The sequence below is a fragment of the Pollicipes pollicipes genome, unplaced genomic scaffold (genome assembly GCF_011947565.3).
Source record: "Pollicipes pollicipes isolate AB1234 unplaced genomic scaffold, Ppol_2.1 Scaffold_4740;HRSCAF=5597_pilon_pilon_pilon, whole genome shotgun sequence".
NCBI lineage: Eukaryota > Metazoa > Arthropoda > Thecostraca > Pollicipedomorpha > Pollicipedidae > Pollicipes > Pollicipes pollicipes.
The window spans coordinates 35,576,608-35,598,899 of NW_023596545.1; the positions used below are offsets into that span (position 1 = coordinate 35,576,608).

The following is a 22,292-nucleotide window of genomic DNA, read 5'->3' on the forward strand; positions in this document are numbered from 1 at the left end:
GGGGAAATAGCACAAAAAAAGAATAGCAAAGTCTAAGACTGGGCAACTGTGGAAAGGTAAATACCTCACAGAGTAATGTTATCGATATATATATATATATATATATATATATATATATATATATTTGTCTGTATATATATATACATATATATATATATATATATATATATATATATAATATATATATATATATATATATATGTGTGTGTGTGTGTGTGTGTGTGTGTGTGTGTGTGGTGTGTACATATATACGTATATCTGCGTGTGTGCGTGCGTGCGTGTCTGTTGGAGACCCCGTAACCCTGCGCTGACGTGCCGTACCTGCCACAGAGCCGCGGGTGCCGGTGGAGTCGGCCGTCCCGGCCGCGGGGGATGTGTACCGCGTGCCACCGGAGGTGGCGGCCAGTCTGCCGCTGCGGGGTGGGCGACAGAGTGTGCTGGATCAGGTGAGCTGCGAGCTATCGCCTCCCCGCCCTTTCCACCCCCACCCCCCACGCGGCCACGGAGACGTCCGACGGGGGGGAGAATCTCCGCCGAGTGGGTCATAGGCGTTCCTGGGGCCGGTCCGTCACGCGCTCGCGGGCGCGTTGAATGGTCCGCGTCGTGATCCGTGGACTCTTAGTGTGCTAATAAAGCTTGTATTTATTGGATACATGATTCATACGTACTGGGGCATTTTTGTCTTGCAGACTTGTTCTGCGTCGCGATAGAGAATTTCTCCATAAATCCGGGTGCAATGCTCACCGTTCGTCCTGATTTTCTGGCGAACAAAAGCACGTAATTGGGCGTCGACGGTAAAGTGATCTCACCCCCGACAAACGGAGACGACTGCTGAACACTTTTGACCGCCACGACCATGACGCACGAGAAAGCGCCGCGCGGTTGTCTGTCCCTGAGTATTTGCAAAATCCTTGTAAGCAAATTGCCACTGACGGTGGATGGCGGACTTGGCTAAAGCTAGTTTGTCCCCAGATGGTACAGTAACTTGTGAATTCCGACTACACAGCGTTTCATGTGGGCGCTGTTGGATTGCTTTCATGATCAATTCAGCCTGCGGGGGATGTCTGCCTGGACCGGAACCCGCGCTCGGGCTGGGGTCCTCCCACATGGGCGTGCCGGCGCTGCAGCGGCGCTGCGCGGCGGTCGGTGGGGAGTGGCGTGGTCCGGGTCGCCCCGAACCGCTCCGCCCCGACAGCGGTCCGTGCTGGGCGCCGGTGACCGCGGCCAGGCCTCGCTCCGTCTGCGCTGGGACGTTTCCGTGCCGGTGTGACACTGGCGCGGACGCGACACTGGCTACAGCTGTGTGGCGCCTGGCTGGAGATGACCCATGCTGACCCATGATCCATCATGACCCATGATGCCCCACGTGAAATGAGCCGACCGGATTGGGCATGGTGCTTGTGAACTTGACAGCATTGCTTGGTATAAGGTCATGTAACGTGGACGACCTAGCTTAAACACCTCTACTTTGTTCATTTGTTTTGTAACGGACATTGTCCGTACCCTGGGTCCCGCCAACCTGGTGTGACATCAGTGAACCTGATCTGACCTGGCCCTGACCCACTCTGATTTGACCTGGCCGTGACCCACTCTGATTTGATCTGAACCTGACCCACTCTGATCCGACCTGGTCGTAGCTTCAATCTGACGTGAGTCTGATCCACTCTGATCTGACCTGAGCCTGACTCACTCTGATCTGACCTGAGCCTGACCCTCTCTGATCTGACGCGGTCTCGATTAATCCGTGCCTTACTTGACTTGAGCTGACCTCCGGTCGTGGTGACCGCCTTCGTGCTATGGGATGTAATCCACAGCTCTTCTTTGTTGACCGACTTCTTGGCAGCATGTTGTGGCCTTATGGGGAGCCCTCTGACGATGCTTGATCCAACCAAGGCTTACCTGACTTACGCAGACCAGATCAAACTCGACCTGGTTTACATGAACCCGGCATGGTTTGCCCCTCCTAATTGTGACATAGCTCACGTGGATGTGAGCCTAAATTGATCACATCGGAATTGACCACTCAGAAGCTACCTGACCGTGTTTAAGCTATCCCACCTGAGCTCAACTGACCTGATCTGATCTGTTCTGACCTGGCCTGACCTGACCTGACCTGACCTGACCTGACCTGACCTGACCTGATGCGCGGCCGCAGTGACGTCGGACCGGAGCCGGGTGTCGTCGGCTGGATCGGCAAGCTGCCAGCCGAGGACGGCGGCAGGGACTGGATGGTGGGCGTCGAGTTCGTAAGTACCCGGTCCGGCCCGCTCCCCCGCGGTCACCGCCGCGGTGCGGTGGCGAGCGCTGGGGAATCCCGGCTCGCGCACCGGAGTCGTCGCTCGTTTCAGCGTTGCGCAGACACACGTGCGTGGGCTTCAGAAGTGGGCCTCGCCATTCGAACTTTGAGTTCTGGGGTACCATGTGTTTCATGGTGGTGATTGGGGTTTTAGGACGCGCCTATTTCTGACGTCATGTTGCGCCCATACCATGTGTTTCGAGATATCGCGTATTCATTATGTTATTTCACTGAAGAGTCATTTCGGGTGATGGGTTCTCTGCCAATTTTTGTTGAATAGCTATCTAAGATACAAAATCTGTTCTGTGGAATGGTGTTCAGGGTGCATGATTCATTCGAAGGTTTATCATAGCATCTTGGGAAGTCCATTTCGTTGAAGCATTCAGTTTCATCACTCTCACGTCAACCGGTGGAGTTCTTTTAACCGTTTTTAAGTCCCAAAGTTTAAATGTAAATTTAATTTTGTCACAAAATTGTCCAGGATCCTCGGGCTTTGGAGCGTTGTGGCTGGCCTATAACTTCCAAAGTATAGAATTCATTTGGGCTACACGGGAGTAACCAGATGATAATAACCTCGTCGTGCTGTTCCCCGACAAGAAAAATCTGTTACGGGCACTGCTTGATGGCTCTCAACGTAATCCGTGCCAGTTTTCCTTTCATAACCTTCCTTCATAAGCAAACATTGCTACTCGTTTTGTTGGGCATTTTCCTCTGGAATCCAGTTTTCCTAGAACCCGGGTCCATTTGATAAATTGTTGGGGAAATTTCTGAGATGCTCGGATCCTGTAAGCAGCTGACAGATGGGCTTTGTAGAACGCAGCATCTGTTCGACTAAACTACCGTTGAATCTCATGGGATCCCAGATCCAGTTCAAAGTTGTCGCTGCTGACATAGCGACGCTTAGTAACGGCCCGTGCGCTGTTGACGTTCTCGAATGTCCGGCAAATGGGCAGGTATCGGTCGCATGTGGTTAATGCGATCAAGAGTCATGTCTTTAGAATACAGAAGTCGCCAATAACTGTTAATTGGAATAACATTCGGGTGCGTCGTTCTTGCGCACCGCGTGTCTCCGTCTAGTCCAATCAGCTGATTGTACTCGCGCCCATTTTGGAATTAAGGACATTCTTCATGGGTGTGTGTCCGCGACACCATCTCAATGGGCGGGGCGTAAGTCGTAAGCCAATGAGGAACCAGGTCCTGGTGGCGAGTGTGTATCGTCTCCCGCCGGCCGCAGCGGCCGCGCGCCCTGGCGCCGAGCTCTGAAGCAGACCAGCCTCCGCTGGTTGGCGGCCAGCGCTCTCGAGCTCGCCGACCCGTTCGCGACAGACATGGATGCCCCCCCCCCCCACCACACGTGAAGGGGGTCACACGAGACGCTGCGCTGGAGCGTACGTGCTGGGCCGACAGGGGAGGCGACGAGCTGGGCGCGACGGTGGCGGTGCAGGACGCGGCGTCACTGCGCCAGTCTCGTGCGAATGCGCCGGGAGATCGGCCATCACGCCGCACGCCGGCTCACTGGGCGCACCCCTGGTCACCGGACCGAAAATGTGGGAGCCGGGAGGGTGTCCCGGGAGGGCGGGCTGAGATTCCGTGACGCTGTGAGGGTGGCGGCTTCGTGCCGTCGCGAGGGTGTCACGACTCGACCCGTAACACATCGGCGCCGTTGTCGGCTACGGGGTTAACAGCCGCCGCGGGTCTGGCCCAACGAAGCGGGCGGCTGCAGCGGCGCAGGCGTGACTCACGACTTGAAGTGCGATGCTTTCTGTCGTCACCGTCTCGTGGCGGCGAGGTGCTATCGGCCGAGGGTTGTGGTGCGGCCGGTGTTGCACCGCCGGCCGGCCCTACGCTCTGATTGCGGCCGTTGCGCAGGTCGTATGTCTGGCGCAGGGGCGCGGGACGGGGCTGGGGTTGGGACAACCCCGTAACTCTCCCGAGGTTCGACGTTGGTTGCATTTAGTGGTGACTCGAAAACAATAGCCGAAAAATGGTTATGAACCCTCCCTAGCTTGGCGGCTCTTCCAGTTCTCCTGGTCTGGCGTGTCACCCACAGCCGTTTGCGTGTTGGTGCGGCTCGGGTGTGTGTCGCTGCTGCACATGCGTGTGTGGGCGGCGAGCTCTGGTCCGGACTAGTTCGACCTCCGTGTAACCTTCCACTGCCTGGATGGGAACACTCGCGCGCATCAGATACCGGCAATGTGATGACATCTTCCATAGGTCGTATCCAGTAAGCGCCGCGCCTAACTTAGTGCTGGCCGTTCGGGAATGCGTCGCAATATCCCCGTCTGGGCTACGGCGGCGTATTTGACCTGGACTGCTGGTTTGACCTGACCTGACCTGACCCGCCCCGCCGCCGCAGGACAATCCGGTCGGCTCCGGGAACGGCTGCTACCGCGGCCACCGCCTGTTCGCCGCCAAGCTGAACCACGCTTCCATCGTGCCCATCAACGGCCTGATGCGCGCCGAGGACCTGGAGCTGCCGGCGCCGGGCGGCCCTGCCGCCTCCTCCGAGATCGGCGTGCCTGGTGAGAGGAGCACGCTGCCACGCCCGCGCCCGGCTCGCGTCCGACCCGGCTCAGTCCACCGAACTCGAATGCTCGGCTCTCCCCGCCCGCTCCAGTCCCGACCACATCCTGCCTAGGCCCGGCCCAGTCCCGACCACATCCAGCCTAAGCACGGCCCGGTTCGGAGGTCGCCTCGACCACAATGGTCAGACGCTGGAGGGGAGGGGGGGGGGGGGGGGGAGGGCGCCTCAACGACAGTGGTCATGCGCTGAAAGGGCGCCTCGACGACAGTGATCAGGCGCGAACCGAGCCTGGCGCGCTGGCCAGCCCGTGTCAGCTCGTCGGGAGAGGGGGAGGGGGAGAGGTACCCGGGCCGGTAACAGCCCCGGTGGGGAGTGCGGGATGTGCCCCGCCTGGATCTTCCCAGGACCTCGCTGCCACGCTGTCGACCCTCAGCATGCCGCTGCGGCGTCCAGTGCCCCTCTAAACCTGCCGGAGGATTGGGCGAACTGCTGTTGGACCCACAATCATCGCAGTGTTTCGCGTGTACTCCGCACACTTGTGCGCTGGCTACAAAACCTCGGCGTTTTTACGTTGTTTTTTACCTCCACGCCATCAACGATTAGGACACGCTGCACCTGTGTGTTGGTAGGCGAGAGTTTCTGAACTTGTTTGGATTGTGCGTCATAACCCATTAGGGTAAGGCCATGACTCAGACTGCTGCGCGGTGTTCCCAGTATGACGGCCCGAGCGGCGCACGCAGCCGGCTCACATTAGACAAAGGCACGGTGGGTCGGCCGCCGAACTACACGACGTCACATTTGAGGCGTCGCCTCGACAGACGTGCGATCAGAATGCTGGGCTTGCGGGCAGCAATGGCAGCTGCGATGGGTTTCAGTCTTACTAAAACGAGTGCGCTGCCCGAGAACGAGTGGGAGGCTTTGTCACGGACGGTCACGTTGTAGTTTTGTACCCGTGCCAAAGATAAAGACAAGTCTGTCGTACGGGTTTGGTTAACGGCCTCGGGTAAAAGCATCGCCGCGTTGAGACGACGTGGGTGGTGAGCAGTTTGACGCAACAAGCCGTGCTTGGCGATGACGTATTCCCACGTCATTGGAGGAAATGATTCATGCCGCCGTCCATGAAAGAGGTCGTTGCAAACAGCGATAGTGACGCGGTATTAAGTGTCAACAGTGACAGCCACACGCCATGCGTCGTACGTAGGCGGCGAATAATAGACAAACCCCTTCGCAAAGCGACCAGATGTGTGCCTTGCAGCAGCCAAGCACGGCCGGTGTAGTCGCAGCGGAGCGGTGGCGCACCGCGCCAAATTCGGCCGCGAGTGCCGCTGTTTGTCATGCGGCGGCCGGCCGCGCGGCGAGCAGGGGCGCGCGGCCGGCCGGCACTGATGGCGACCACAGTTAGACGGCGGCGCGGCCGGCCGCCGCTCGCCGAATGGTGCCATTGGAGGCAGATGCCGCGCCGCCCCGGCCCTCTGCTGTGCGCCGCCCCGGCCCTCTGCTGTGTGCCGGCCGGCCCGGCGGCGGCGGCCGGGCGGCGGCGGCCGGGCGGCGGCCGGACGGCGGCCGGGCGGATGGAAGAGCAGGGCCGGAAGTCAAGCCGTGTATGGGAGTTGCGTGGCCGGGCTGTGGCGCCGACACCGCCGATGTAGCACGTGCGATCCAGCGCCAGTACAGGCGAAGAGAAGAGCGTAGTGAGGGCTCGATGCGAAGCGGGGGATATGGAGATAGCATGGAGCTTATTCAGGGAAAGGCTGCGATCGTTTTCGTTCTGTTTGAATGACAGACAGCTGTATGATTATTTGGCTGGGACAGGTTTTTGCCTAGTTGTATGATATGGACGCGTTCCATCGATTTTAATAGTTTCCCTCCCCACGTGATTACAAACTTGAGTCGGCCGCTCTTGGCGGTCGTGACGCGGCGCTGTGCGGAGGTGGGATCCGTTTCCAGCGCCGCAGCTCAGTCCCCCGACTGCTGTGCTTCGCAGGCAGTGACGGGGTGACCGGATGATCAGGGCTGCTTTTGGGGTTCGCGGCGGAGCGAGGCGCCACCACTGACCATGCCGCTGACATGCCTAGACGATCACCGCCGATCACCGCGCGGCGATGGCCACCGTCGAGCCGCGTGACGTGACGTGACCTGGCGCCCTGTCGACAGCGACGGCGCTGGTGGAGGGCTCGCGCGGCCGGGCGGCGCCGGCCGCCGCGCCGCGCCGCAACCTGGAGCTGCACACCTCGGATGAGGAGGAGCTGGCGCCGGCGACCGTGCGCGGCCACGAGTTCACCGACGACCTCCGCCACCTGCCGCCCTTCCACCGCATGGCGTACGAGCAGCTGGTGGCGGGCAGCGCGCCGCCCAGCCTCGCCCGGCTGGCGGACGAGCGCGACTCTCAGCTGCAGGTGCGTGGGCGCGCCTCGGCAGGCCGCTCCGGCGGGGCGGGGTTCTGAGTCGGCCCGGGCGCGAGCGGCCGCCTGCCAGCTGGTGCCGGCGGCAGGACCGCACGTGACGTGCCGTCCGTTCGTTTGGCAGCGTCGGGTAGCGGGTTTTTCCGCCGGGGCTTTAGGCACGATCCCCTTGTGCTGTGCTTCTGGGGCGGCGCGGCAGGCGCCGGTCCGATCCAGGCCGGAGGAAATGTCGGGCTTCCTCCGGCGCCCGCAGCCGCGTGATCTATCTGCACGGCACCGCCGTCGGCGCAGTCGGCTCAGGAAACTTGTCAGGGTAGCCAGCCGCCGCCGGGAAAATGGATCGTCTTTCCTCAGTGAACCGGCTGATTTAAATAAGATTTAAACCCACCCAAACCTGATGTGTCTTGTGACGCTGGCGGCTAATTGGACTGCGGGGACGGCTTGGCAAGATGGCAATGCGTCATGGTGGAAAGGGTTCCGTGGCTTGCTCGTTCATGCGTGTTCCCTGCGCTGTTGATGCGGCGCCGGGCTGTCGCCGCGACATGTCTGGTTCCAACGCCGCGCCGCCGTCTCCGCCCCCGTATGTTGCGCGCTGCGACCCACCGGCCATGCGCACTGCACTCTGTCATGCATCTGTCATGCATGGCGCCCCGTCGTATTTGTCTCGTAAACAGCTGTGTTAGCAAAGACCCACGTGGATGGCTTTAGATTCAGGGCACGTACTGGTTCGTAGACCGCCGGCTCGCCCTGTCTCCCTCTGGTCGATGGCGATGTTTGTGCGCCTCGACCCGGCCTGTCCCCGCGCTGAACCCCCCCCCCCCCCCGACCCCGGTCCGTGGACCGCTGTCGGCTGACCGGTGACCGCTGGCGGGCAGTCGAAGCCGCAGCGGGCGTCGGCCGAGAGTGGCGGCCGGCCGCGTCGACTGCTGCCGCTGGCCGACCTCAGCAACGCGCAGACAGTGCCCGCCGGCGACCGGCGCCGCCACCGGCGCAAGGACAAGCTGCTGGCCAGCCCCAGCCCGGACGCATCGCCTGTCGACGGACTCAGAGGTGAGGGAGCGAGGGAGCGAGGGAGCGAGGGAGGGATAGGTCGGGGTGGGATAGGAGGTGTTCAGGTCGGGAGAGCATCGAAGCCTTCTGCTGTGAGGTATATAGTGGTTAGGCTTTGATGTTTGCCTGTCCACATTGGTGGTGTATGAGGATTGCAATTATGACATTGGCATTGTCCCAAAACCTCCAAAAGTAGGCGTGTTTAGCCGTCGATGTTTTCAGAACTCAGGGTAATTGGAAACATGACGTCCGTGACGACGGCAGCGTTTGCGGGCGACTTGTAATCTCACCCACCAGTCCCAAATGGCTGCCGGCGGCGGTCGTCTCACCCCGCCGCCTCACCGCGCCACTGACCTCCCGGCCGGTAGCCGGCGGCGGTCGTCTCACCCGCCGCCTCACCGCGCCACTGACCTCCCGGCCGGTAGCCGGCGGCGGTCGTCTCACCCCGCCGCCTCACCGCGCCACTGACCTCCCGGCCGGCTGCCGGCGGCGGCCACCTCACCCGCCGCGTCACTGACCTCCCTCCGACCCGTCCGGCAGACGGCGAGCCGGCCTGGACGGACGCCGAGGTGTCTGTGGGCTCGGCCGTCGAGGTCGACATTCAGGGCCTGCCGCAGTACGGCGTCGTGCGCTGGGTGGGACGCGTGAAGGGCGACACCAAGCGCCTTCAGGTGGCTGGCGTCGAGATGGTACGGCCCGCTGCCGGCGCCCGCCGCGGCCGCCGCGCCACCCACGGCCCCGCGTCTTGTGCCCAATGGTTTGCCGAACGTTGGGCGTGCCGTATGAGTCTTTGTGGACATCAGTGTCTTTGTCATGTACTCTTTCGTTCGCGAAGAGGGCTTGTCTTGCGGCTAAGCCGGTAAAGTCCTCTGTTTTGTGTTATATATGCACTATTATGTTGTAGTATGGATTATCTTCCTTGCTATGTGGCACGTTCCCTATTACCTACTCCGTTAACATCTGGCAATTATTATCTCCTTTGCTCAGTGATATGTGAGTTGCGGGCACCGTAAAACCAAGCAGCTGAAGTGGCTTTAAACCTGAATCTCCATCGTCATCAGGGGGTCAAGCCCCCGGGGGGGGGGGGGGGGGGGGAGGGGGCAACGGTCGGGGCGCTCTTTACGGGAGGAAGCCGCAGGAAACCCAAGTGTTCGCACTCGTGCCGTTTGGCGCAGAGGAGCTGGAGTTTCGCAGCCAGTGCAGGGTGTGTGTCCTCGACCCGCGCCTCTCCCCTCCCCGCCGCCTCGTCACGCACCCCGCGCCCGCCGCAGGAGGACGACGACACGGTGAGCGGCGGCGACGGCTGCTTCAACGGCGTGCGCTACTTCAGCTGTCAGCCGGGCAAGGCGCTGTTCGTGCCGCTGGCCGACTGCGGCCGGGACAGGCGCTTCCTCGACCTCGGCCAGGAGGCGCCCGACGCCAACGGTACGGAGGCACGCCGCAGCGGCCGCCGGCGACGGCGGAGAGGCTGCGGCCGCGGCGCCGGCACAGCGACGAGGGCCGCACGGCGGCCAGGGTCGCGGACGCGCGGCCAACAGAGTGGGGCGGTGGTGCGCTGTGCCCTTTCGCCCTCCAAACGCCCCACCCATTGTTATCACCGCAGCGCCGCGATGCGGGGGAGGAGGTTGATCCCGCCTGATGCAGCCGGGGTGCAGCAGAGCGGGTCGCTCTGTTGCGGTGCAATGCGTGCAGGGTGAGGGGGGGGGGGGGGGGGAGGCGGCCGTAATGCGGACGGGGCGTGCGGCTCGCCTGGCTGCGCTAATTGGAGCTGTATCTGATAACGTATCGCTGGATCGGTGGCTTGCGTGTCGGTGATCAGCTCACAGCTCAGTGCTGCCTCTTGGAGCCCCCGTCGAACAGATCATGGGCATATTTCACGCTATAAATATCACCTTGCCGCGTTCACCCAACATCGGAAACGTCTACAGGACACGGAGGGCCGCACTACAAAGACGTATTTTGGGATTTTCCGGAAGCGTTTGATGTATTGCATTCTAAAACACCGTAAGGCGACGCAGCAGAACCTGGTGCAGCGAAGAATGGTACCTGTGATGGAATCTCAAAACGTACAGCATGGGTGCTCATGTCCCTCGAGTCGGATTTTTTTGAGACATCATTCCCTGGGTAGCAATGAAGCCATCGTGCAGACCCCGGGCAGCCTGGGCCGATATCGAACACAGTGACCGGCCAGCCTGTACCGCGTTGCCTGAGGGGTGACATCGGGCTAAATCTCGTCCAACACTGGGGCTAGTCGGTGTTAGTGAAGCGTCGGCTTTGGGCGGCGCCGGCCGACCGGCCTGGGCCTGGCTGCAGTCCGCGACGGTGGCTGCCCCCCTCCCCCCTCCCCAGCATTGTCACAGGCTGGCCTCGCTGCTGTTGACACGTGCCTTGCGTCAGGTTGTAACCGGGGTCAGATGGGTTCGTGGACATGTGAAATGCGATGCTTTTAATGCTGCGGCAGAACAGAGGCCAGGAATGCGGCGTATGGAATCATGCGTTCCTCAAGAACCCAAGGCTTGCATTAGAGTGCATCTGGTTAGTTAAAGCTGATTTTTTTTTCAAGGCCTCTCGCAAAGTATGCGACAGTGCTGTACGTGACTTGAATGGCCTACGTTCGATGTATTTCAATGCGGGCTTGTTGCTAGACGGTTACACGTCCCTGTATGTGATGATACTCTTCGGTAGCACGTTCCAGGACCACACTGTATTCGGCTCCGTGCATGTGCCATTGTGTGTTTTAATTAAGCATTGTTTATTTCAGCGTTCGGGAGTGTGGAATGCCCTGTGATAACAGGCAATGTAGCACCGATCTCAGTGACATCTACCGAGGAACTAAAGAAGCTCTGCGGCAAGCTGAAAGGCATCCAGGGCCATCTGAACTCATGTTACTTGGACGCCACCCTGTTCTCCATGTTCGCCTTCACGCCGTAAGTTTCAGATGTGTTGAGAAAACTATACGCGGTCTACCAATAGTACGATAATTTTCGAGTCGCAATCAATCGGTAAGTCCTACCCAGTGAACCAAAAATAATTTAGGAACTAGGTACGTCCAGAGACGCCGTTTAGCTCGGAAACTCCTTGGTCATTTGATATCTTTGCGCCCAGAACACTTTTGGGTGGTTCATATCCCCTTTAATTCCGAAACCCCCAAAGCACTGATTGTAACAGGCCCTTCAAATAAAGGAGTAATGGATCTGTGGACGTCGCGAACGGTGACCCCATGCATGCCGAGCTGTAACGAATGCCCTGCCACATTATTTAACACTTGACGCCGTAAAGCAGACGTTTTATGTGATGAAGGCCGCGGCATGCGGTAAAGCCAGCGGAATGCTGTGTTGCTCGCCGCGCATCGCTTGTCCACGGCACGAGCGGTGACGCGCCGGCGCTGCCGGTCTTCGCAGCGTGCTGGACAGCCTGCTGCACCGGCCGAAGCGGCCCGGCGACATACCCGAGTACAGCGAGGTGCAGCGCCTGCTCAAGGAGGAGATCGTCAACCCGCTGAGGTGCGTTGCTCGGCCGCACGCGCTGGCCGCGCCGGCGCCGACGGCCGCCGCCCGCCGGGACGGCGTCCGCGGCTGACGGCGCGCGCCGCTGACCCAGCCGGCCGGAGCGGGGCGCCAGCTGAAGCGCCGCTGACCCAGTCGGCCGGAGCGGGGCGCCAGCTGAAGCGTCGCTGCCGCCGCCAGATGACGCGCGGCCCGTGGCGGCGGCGGCCCGTGGCCACGCACCATTTTGCGCTCGTCACGGGCGTGTTTTTGTGACTGGTCGCCGTCTGGCGGCTGGTGACGGCGAGCCGCCGCCGAGTTGTGCGCGTGCCGTCACGCGCGCAGCTGTCGCGTGAGAGCCGCGGATGCTGCCGCTCGCGTGCGCACGCTGTCACGCGTGTCACGCATACTTGTGCACGGCGCCGGCGGGAAGTGGAGCGAACGTGCAGCTGCTCTCGGCTCGAATTCAGTTGGCCTCGTTTTGCCGTCCTGTTCCACGTGGGGACTGTTAAATTGGCTGATTGATTGCATGGGCGTGACGGGTTCGGTTTGTCCTTCGCCCAGTTTTGGATGGCTGTGATATTATCACGCTTTGATGCTGCTGAGAATTGTATGTGCGTGGCAAATCGATTCCGAGCTACGACTTGTGGAGCACAAGTTCCATAGGCTTGCAAGTATCTTTTTTTTAACTGAGAATCAAGTATAACTCGCGTGATCTGAAGCTCGGTTTGGTTGCCTAGGTACGTGATGCATGATGCTGTCAGTTCGTGACCACCGGCCCGAAGCAGCGTGGCTGCGCGGATCCCCTGCAGCTGTTCGGCTCCGATGCCTGTCACTCGGTGGTGATGGCATCCGAGAGGTTCGCGGCCCACCTCTCCCGTCGCCCCTCAGTGTCGGAGTGTGACCCCTCCGTGAGGTCCGCCGCCCACCTTCTCCCCGTCGCCCCTCAGTGTCGGAGTGTGACCCCTCCGTGAGGTGCGCCGCCCACCTTCTCCCCGTCGCCCCTCAGTGTCGGAGTGTGACCCCTCCGGGAGGTCCGCCGCCCACCTTCTCCCCGTCGCCCCTCAGTGTCGGAGTGTGACCCCTCCGGGAGGTCCGCCGCCCACCTTCTCCCCGTCGCCCCTCAGTGTCGGAGTGTGACCCCTCCGGGAGGTTCGCCGCCCACCTTCTCCCCGTCGCCCCTCAGTGTCGGAGTGTGACCCCTCCGTGAGGTCCGCCGCCCACCTTCTCCCCGTCGGTCCTCAGTGTCGGAGTGTGACCCCTCCGTGAGGTCCGCCGCCCACCATCTCCCCGTCGGTCCTCAGTGCCGGAGTGTGACCCCTCCGTGAGGTCCGCCGCCCACCTTCTCCCCGTCGCCCCTCAGTGTCGGAGTGTGACCCCTCCGTGAGGTCCGCCGCCCACCTTCTCCCCGTCGCCCCTCAGTGTCGGAGTGTGACCCCTCCGGGAGGTTCGCCGCCCACCTTCTCCCCGTCGCCCCTCAGTGTCGGAGTGTGACCCCTCCGTGAGGTCCGCCGCCCACCTTCTCCCCGTCGGTCCTCAGTGTCGGAGTGTGACCCCTCCGTGAGGTCCGCCGCCCACCTTCTCCCCGTCGCCCCTCAGTGTCGGAGTGTGACCCCTCCGGGAGGTCCGCCGCCCACCTTCTCCCCGTCGGTCCTCAGTGTCGGAGTGTGACCCCTCCGTGAGGTCCGCCGCCCACCTTCTCCCCGTCGCCCCTCAGTGTCGGAGTGTGACCCCTCCGTGAGGTCCGCCGCCCACCTTCTCCCCGTCGGCCCTCAGTGTCGGAGTGTGACCCCTCCGTGAGGTTCGCCGCCCACCTTCTCCCCGTCGCCCCTCAGTGTCGGAGTGTGACCCCTCCGGGAGGTCCGCCGCCCACCTTCTCCCCGTCGGTCCTCAGTGTCGGAGTGTGACCCCTCCGTGAGGTGCGCCGCCCACCTTCTCCCCGTCGGTCCTCAGTGGCGGAGTGTGACCCCTCCGTGAGGTTCGCCGCCCACCTTCTCCCCGTCGGTCCTCAGTGTCGGAGTGTGACCCCTCCGTGAGGTCCGCCGCCCACCTTCTCCCCGTCGGCCCTCAGTGTCGGAGTGTGACCCCTCCGTGAGGTCCGCCGCCCACCTTCTCCCCGTCGGCCCTCAGTGTCGGAGTGTGACCCCCCCGTGAGGTCCGCCGCCCACCTTCTCCCCGTCGGCCCTCAGTGTCGGAGTGTGACCCCTCCGTGAGGTCCGCCGCCCACCTTCTCCCCGTCGGTCCTCAGTGTCGGAGTGTGACCCCTCCGTGAGGTCCGCCGCCCACCTCCTCCCCGTTGCCCCTCAGTGTCGGAGTGTGACCCTTCCGTGAGGTGCGCCGCCCACCTTCTCCCCGTCGGTCCTCAGTGTCGGAGTGTGACCCTTCCGGGAGGTCCGCCGCCCACCTTCTCCCCGTCGGTCCTCAGTGTCGGAGTGTGACCCCTCCGTGAGGTGCGCCGCCCACCTTCTCCCCGTCGGTCCTCAGTGTCGGAGTGTGACCCCTCCGTGAGGTTCGCCGCCCACCTTCTCCCCGTCGCCCCTCAGTGTCGGAGTGTGACCCCTCCGTGAGGTCCGCCGCCCACCTTCTCCCCGTCGGTCCTCAGTGTCGGAGTGTGACCCCTCCGTGAGGTCCGCCGCCCACCTTCTCCCCGTTGCCCCTCAGTGTCGGAGTGTGACCCCTCCGTGAGGTCCGCCGCCCACCTCCTCCCCGTTGCCCCTCAGTGTCGGAGTGTGACCCCTCCGTGAGGTCCGCCGCCCACCTTCTCCCCGTCGGCCCTCAGTGTCGGAGTGTGACCCCTCCGTGAGGTCCGCCGCCCACCTTCTCCCCGTCGGCCCTCAGTGTCGGAGTGTGACCCCTCCGTGAGGTCCGCCGCCCACCTTCTCCCCGTCGGCCCTCAGTGTCGGAGTGTGACCCCTCCGTGAGGTCCGCCGCCCACCTTCTCCCCGTCGGTCCTCAGTGTCGGAGTGTGACCCCTCCGTGAGGTCCGCCGCCCACCTTCTCCCCGTCGGTCCTCAGTGTCGGAGTGTGACCCCTCCGTGAGGTCCGCCGCCCACCTCCTCCCCGTTGCCCCTCTGTGTCGGAGTGTGACCCTTCCGTGAGGTGCGCCGCGTTCCCCGACCCTCCCCAGCGCCAGACGTCTGCCGGAGTCTGACCTTTCTGTGCGGCCCGTGTGTCCGTCAGGTCGGCCATGTACGTGCGCGCCGATCGGGTGATGAAGCTGCGGCAGATGCTGGAGACGCTCAGCTCGGTGCGCGGCCTCACCTCCGAGGAGAAAGGTGAGCGGCTTGGCGACGCCCGGCGCCGTGTCCCTGCTCTGGACAGCCGAGGACACGGGCGGCGTCGCCCGGTGCTGTGTCCCTGCTCTACACGGCCGGGGACACGGGCGGCGCCGCCCAGCGCTGTGTCCCTGCTCTGGACAGCCGAGGACACGGGCGGCGTCGCCCGGCGCTGTGTCCCTGCTCTACACGGCCGAGGACACGGGCGGCGCCGCCCGGCGCTGTGTCCCTGCTCTACACGGCCGAGGACACGGGCGGCGGCGCCCGGCGCTGTGTCCCTGCTCTACACGGCCGAGGACACGGGCGGCGCCGCCGGACGGTGTGTCCTTGCTCTACACGGCCGAGGACACGGGCGGCGCCGCCCGGCGCTGTGTCCCTGCTCTACACGGCCGAGGACACGGGCGGCGCCGCCCAGCGCTGTGTCCCTGCTCTACACGGCCGAGGACACGGGCGGCGCCGCCGGACGGTGTGTCCCTGCTCTACACAGCCGAGGACACGGGTGGCGGCGCCGGGCGCTGTGTCCCTGCTCTATACAGCCGAGGACACGGGCGGCGTCGCCCGGCGCTGTGGCCCGGCTCTATACAGCCGAGGACACGGGCGGCGTCGCCCGGCCCTGTGTCCCGGTTCTACACAGCCGAGGACACGGGCGGCGTCGCCCGGCGCTGTGTCCCTGCCCTGGACAGCCGAGGACGCGGGCGGCGCCACCCGGCTCTGTGTCCCGGCTCTGGACAGCCGAGGACTAGGGCGGTGTCGCCGGGCGTTGTGTCCCGGTTCTACACAGCCGAGGACACGGGCGGCGCTCTGCCGGGGCAACTATAGGGGCCGAGTGCTCGGGTGTGATGTTGAATGGTCCCGCTGTCGTTCAGGTTCTGTTGGTGCGCTTGCTGATCGCCGTTGTCAGGTGCCATGCGCACGTCAAAGCCAGCCTGTGTGGCTGGTGTGGTAAGCCTTTGACTTTTGCGTCCCAGAACTGGTTGGTGTGCTCCATTGTTGCTGTTTCTCACCAATGTTTGTGTCACCATCGCGTGACACGATCGCCCAGTCGAAGCCGCCGCTGGCTCGCGCTTGGCCGCGAGTTCGCCGGCGCGCACTTGAGCCTCAACCGTCGTCATCATCGGCCGTATGCTTCCATTCTATCACGCGCGGCCGCGCGTGTCCATGCTATCTCGCTCGGCTGCGCGTGGAGCAGGAATGCTCCAGCCAGACCCGCGCCGGCGGTGGTCCGCCGCCCGCGGCGGTGCAGCGCCCCGGCCTGACCCGGCGCCGCTCCGCCGCAGACCCGGAGGAGTTCCTGCAGTCGCTGCTGGCGCAGATGCTGCACGCCGAGCCGTTCCTCAAGTACTCGTCCGGCCAGGAGAGCTACCTGTACCAGCTGATCGTGGAGCGCGACGACCGGCTCATCCTGCCCAGCGTGCAGCAGCTCTTCGACCAGAGCTTCATCAGCGGCGACATCAAGCTGAAGGAGGTCAGCAGCGGCGCCCGCAGGCGCGTCACTCGAGTCGACGCCGCTCGGAAATGGAGGGGGGGGGGGGGTCGGACTTGGTGAAACGGATTATCGATTTTCCGCTGCGACTTCCCTGCCGCCGGCTTCTATACGAGTAGGCAGTCATTCTGCACGGCGTGGTGAACCAGGCATGTCGGTTTGCTCTGAAGTGTACTGTGCGGACGTCCGCAGAGCTGCGCAGAGGCCGGTGTTGTATCTGCCGCCGCCGGTGCATGACCCGCAGTGGCGTCTGTCTCTGGCCACCAGATCCCCTCCTGCCTGATCGTCCAAATGCCGCGCTTCGGCAAGGACTACAAGATGTACTCGCGCATCTTGCCAAGCATGGTGCTGGACGTGACCGACGTCATAGAGAACTGTGAGTGAATGTACGGCTTGTAGCCGGCCGGCCGAGGCCCCGTCCAGGGCGTGGACGGCTTCAGCCGCAGTCTAGGTTTTCACGTGCAGTTTGAGGATGGTGAGGTATGAATTGTCACGGTGCTAGTCTTGTTTGCCGGAGCATTGGCGGCGAACTTCGCGGTTAGAAAAATGTAGAGCTCATACTTGTCCAAGTTTGCCGACACGTGGGGAATGCATTTCACCGCTTAAATGCGTTTGGGTCTTGCGCTTAATATTTAACCATCTCTCTGAAAATCATCACCAGCCGGGTCTTCGCCTTTGCTGCGTACGCCGCAGCCGTCGGCGGATCGCTGCCACAGTCGTCAGGTCGTGCCCCTGCCCCCCGCGCGGCGGCCGGTCCGTCGCGCCGCGCTCAGCGGCCCGCCGTCTGCCGTGTTTCAGCGCCGCGGCAGTGTTTCGTGTGCGGCCGGCTGGCCGAGTGGGAGTGCAAGGAGTGCTTCGACCAGGGCGGCCTGGGCCTCATGACCACGGCCTTCTGCTCCAAGTGCAACGCCACGGTACGCGGCCGCCGCCGGTCCTGGTGCCGGGACGCGGACGGCGTCGCCGCGACCACAGCTGACAGCCTATGCTCTGGCGTTATCTGTGGACGGCGTCGCCGCGGCCCCAGCTGACAGCCTGTGCCCTGGCGTCATCTGTGGACGGCGTCGCCCCGCTTACATTGCAGCTCACGATCCCGATAGTTCAGTGACATACGGCGATTGTTTTCTCGCTGAGGCTTGTGACTAATCCATAAGCATTGCATGGCATTGCTCTCGACTACACTGACGATGCCGTCACTACCAATTGCGACGGTGGAGAGATACAAGCGGGAATCAGACTGAATTCCATGTCGTGCTTAATCTCGGTGTGCTGCCGATAAAGTGGCTCATTGTCGCGCCTCCAGTCAGGCAGATTGCCCCGTGAACGTAGTGTCCTGGACACTCGTAAGGCCGGGGGTTGTAGCCGCGACCCCGACCCCGACCCCCGACCCCGACCCCGACCCCGACCCCGACCGATGTTGGCCCTGACCCCTGGCCGTGACCTGTTCTGCAGTCGCACAGCCACCAGAGCCGCGCCTCGCATGCGCCACGCCACCCGCTGAAGGTGCCGCGCCAATTCACCGAGCTGCGCGACCACGCGCACATCCCGCGCAGCTACCTCGAGCTGTTCGCCGTGGTCTGCATCCACACGTCGCACTACGTCACCTTCACCAAGTCTGGCCACGGCCCGGACGCCTCCTGGGTCTTCTTCGATTCGATGGCGGACCGGAAAGGTGGGCGTCTAGCTGGCGGCGGCGGCGCTGTGGGTGGGTGGGGTCGGTGGAGACGACGTGGGGACGCCGTAGGGAGGAGGCGGAGGGTGTGGTCCCGTCCGAGCGACCCGTGGGTCCCTGTGTGTGTGTGGGAGGGGGGGGGGGGCAGAGGAGCATGGTCGAGAAATTGCCAGCCCAGGGACGTGCCAGCAGTAGCGCCGTTGTCAAGCAATTACATATTGCATAAGTAGGCCTCATTACTGATATATCGACAAAACAAGATTGATGGCCGCTTGTTGCGCCCTCCATGTTGTGGTTATTTGCATTTGCGGTGTTAGTGTATGTGTGGTTCAGTAGCAATGGACGACAGCCGGCCGGCATGCCCTTTTCCCAGAATTGCCGTTACACATAAGCCTGCTAAACAAAAGGCGTACCTTCCATGATCCCACACAGCGACTGCTGCCCAACATGTCCGACCCTTGACCACGTCACCACCGGCGTTTGTGCACGTCCCTGCGTCGGGCTGCACGGCTCACCCGTGCCGCCCGGCCGTGTGGTGACCGGCCCGCGCCGCCGGCCGTGTGACCGGCCCATGCCACCCGGCCGTGTGGTGACCGGCCTGCGCCGCCCGGCCGTGTGACCGGCCCGCGCCGCCCGGCTGTGTGACCGGCCCATGCCGCCCGGCCGTGTGGTGACCGGTCCGCGCCGCCGGCTGTGTGACCGGCCCGCGCCGCCTGGCCGTGTGGTGACCGGCCGTGTGGTGATCGGCCCGCGCCGCCCGGCCGTGTGACCGGCCGTGTGGTGATCGGCCCGCATCGTCCGGCGGTGTGGTGATCGGCCCGCGCCGTCCGGGCGTGTGACCGGCCCGCGCCGCCCGGCCGTGTGACCGGCCGTGCGGTGATCGGCCCGCGCCGCCCGGCCGTGTGACCGGCCGTGTGGTTACCGGCCCGCATCGTCCGGCCGTGTGGTGATCGGCGTTGGCGTTGTTCACAGGCGAAGCGCACGGCTACAACATTCCGGAGGTGGTGCGCGTGCCGGACCTGCCGCGCTGGCTGACTGAAGACGGCCGGCGCGGCCTGCTGGCCGTCACCGACGACAAGCGTCTGCCCGAGCACGCGCGCCGCCTCCTCTGCGACGGCTACATGTGCTTCTACCAGAGCCGTGACGTCATGATGTACCGGTAGGGAGACTTGAGGCGATGCAGTGGAGCGGCAGACGGGTAGAGCTCTGCGACGGCCATGGATGATTCTGTCAAGACTGCGACGTCATGATGCACCAGTAAGAAGGCTGGAGGCGGTGCGGTGGAGCGGCAGACCGGTAGAACTCTGCGACGACCGTGGATGATTCCGTCAAGGCCGTGACGTCATGATGCACCAGCAACAATGCTGGAGGCGGTACGGTGGAGCGGCAGACCGGTAGAACTCTGCGACGACCGTAGATGATTCCGTCAAGACTGTGACGTCCTGATGCACCAGTAAGAAGACTGGAGGCGGTGCGGTGGGGCGGTAGACCGATAGAACGGCAGCCGAAGGCGAGTAGATGGAGCAGTGGATGTGATCAAGAGCGCGACAGAGCGGCGGCAGTGGACTGCCGGTAGACCCGCGGGAGTGACGTGGTCCCTCCGATGATTGTGTTGTGGCTCTGCCGTTCGGACAGCGGTACCGCCTCGCCGGAATGGCGGTGAGGTGCCGTGGAGTGTGTTCGGAAGGCTTCGTGGTGCGCCGAATCAGTCGTGGGTTGACACGGCGGACCAATCAGGCGGCGATGTGGTGTTCTGTGATGACGCCCGGGGCCGTTACGTTACGCCAGTGACAGTGTTCGTAACAGGGAGCAGACCCGACCGGAAAAGTAGTGTGACCCAGCTCCACGTCGTGGCACTGGAAAATCCGGCGCATGGGGGATACCTACGTGAGACGAGGGAGTTAGTTGCAGCGATTGCATGAGACGGGAAAGATGTCGAAGTGAGATGCGTGAGGTTTAGGTTTTTCGTTCAAGCAGGGTAGAAGAGAAATATCCAGAAATGGTAGTGTGATGTTCGAGAAAACGCGTTGACGTCGCGAATTCATGATGAGCGGCTCCAGCTAGGCAGAACAGCTGGTTTGGAACCGCAATGCCCCGGTTAGTGATAAATTACCGCGCAGTCAGAACACCAGCACCTGGTGACGTCATAGCGTGCCTCCGCCGCGGCCCCATCCTCGTTCCGGGCCATGTAGGCTGCGCAGGCGAAGGTGACGATGCGTGGGAGAAAGCAGGTGCGCTGCAGCCATGAGATGGGGAGAGGGATGGGGGGGGGGGGGAGGGAGGAATCTGCACTGGGTTCTCCAAGTTGTCTATTAGATCACGCTGCTCCCCGCTGTGGCGGGCTGCTCCGTCCGGCAGCGGCGCGTCCCATCGCGGGGTGGAGGAAAAGGCCCAGAGGCCCGGGGTGGGGTGCTAGATCTGCCGGGGTGGCCTCACTCGCCCAGCTGCAATCTGTCCAGCCGCTGGGACCCCTCGTCCCCTCGGAGGGGCGGAGATCAGCCGTGGTGAGCTCACTCGCCCAGCTGCGATCTGTCCAGCCGCTGGGACCCCTCGTCCCCTCAGAGGGGCGGAGATCTGCCAGGACGGTCTCACTCGCTCAGCTGCGATCTGTCCAGCCGCTGGGACCCCTCGTCCTCTCGGAGGGGCGGTCATGTACTCCCCGATCGGCTTCGCTTTGGAGCGATGAGCGTATTCAGCTGACGAAAGGTTGTGCGCCCTGTGAGCAACAGCAGGGTTCCGTCGGAGGAAGCAGTTTTAATTGTAGACGTACCCAAGGGTATCGTGTTGGCAGCTGAACCTGTGGTCGTCGCGTGTTTCGCTCTGTTGGAAGGGTGCCGATGTGTGCCAGGGTAGGTCGTTGCGCGCGTCAGCACGCCTGCCTGTCCATCGAGGCACCGGTGCCAATGCGTGGCACCCACCAATCGTGCGGATGGTAGCGGCGGGATATGGCACGACGTAACGCCGTCCAGAGGCAAACAAGTCTAAGCGCCATCAGGTAAATTGCTAAGAAGCGTTTTTTTTCTCGGCAAACTAAGCAGGCTTGTGTTGTTGAAAAAAATCAATTCGAAATATTTTGAATGCAGGTTTTCAAAATTGTATATTTCAAATCTCGAGATGTAGCTCTTTGAGCTACGTGGAATGATATGAATAACTTTGTTTCTTAAAAATGACACTTAGGTTTTTTGCCTTCGGACGGCAGCAGACCTATTGTCGCCATTGTATTTCAATATCGGCTGGATGCGACTGCATATTTGATAACCTGAATGCTTACGTTGTTGTGAGTGAAACTCTTACGGCGAAGTGTTTCTGCGGCATCTTATACAGTGGTGATGTCGCAAGACGCATTCCTTTATGTTCTTTTGTGGTGCATGCTCGCTAGCCATGGATGCTGGTCGAAACACGGACCCGCTGGGCCACTGGCAGGCACGCACCGGCGTCTGTTCTTGAAATCGTGATATGAGGTAATTTGTGACTTGCTTGTTTAGCTTGAACCACAATAGCGAGCAAATCACGGTTGTTGTATGGGACTGGATGTGTTGAACTTGTTGCTTCCGTTCTCCGCCAATCCGGTGAGACTGTGCGAACCCATGTGTTGTTAACATTGATGGCTGTTAAATCCGAACTATAGAAAACGCATCGTCCGTCAAATATAAAACCATGGCGTGTATGGTGTGTCTGTGATGTCGCGTCACGCACCGGCGACCCGAACCGAACGGGATCACATAGTTGTGGGCCACTTCATGTTCCACCATTCACTCTCCGTTGTAGCCAGGCCGGCGGTTCTGCCACGACTGCGGTGTGTCGACCGACTGCCAAGCATTGTGGCGTCGGGCCGGATATTTCGGTTCTAAGCATAACGGCATTTTTGCAGCGTGCTGAAAAGAGAGTAAAGCAAGATTTCGTGCTGACTTTCCGTCGTCCGTCATTACCGTTCTGCTACTTGGTCAAGGCCTATACATCGTCGTTCCCTTGGGCCGTTATCGGCTGGTGCCACTGCCCAGTAAACGTGCAGTAAAATGCCGACTACCGCACTCCAGTCCACGTTGAGGCCTGCTCGGATCGCGCGGCAACAACGTGCTGTTCGCCACATGACTAATATTTTCCGTTC

At 62.2% G+C, this 22,292-nt stretch overlaps 1 protein-coding gene across 1 annotated transcript; it reads left to right on the plus strand.

Annotated features, from left to right (window-relative positions):
- The first annotated feature begins 426 nt into the window (after positions 1-426).
- On the plus strand, positions 427-20,169 carry LOC119098285 (ubiquitin carboxyl-terminal hydrolase CYLD). Its single transcript, XM_037221206.1, has 15 exons — positions 427-446; positions 2,156-2,246; positions 4,653-4,818; positions 6,975-7,224; positions 8,169-8,272; positions 8,813-8,961; positions 9,544-9,697; positions 11,034-11,199; positions 11,674-11,775; positions 14,938-15,032; positions 16,310-16,497; positions 16,783-16,891; positions 17,314-17,429; positions 17,965-18,184; positions 19,157-20,169. Exons 2-15 carry the CDS (start codon positions 2,229-2,231, stop codon positions 19,345-19,347), a joined length of 2,028 nt encoding a protein of 675 aa, XP_037077101.1. The 5' UTR covers positions 427-446; positions 2,156-2,228; the 3' UTR covers positions 19,348-20,169.
- The last annotated feature ends 2,123 nt before the right edge of the window (positions 20,170-22,292 follow it).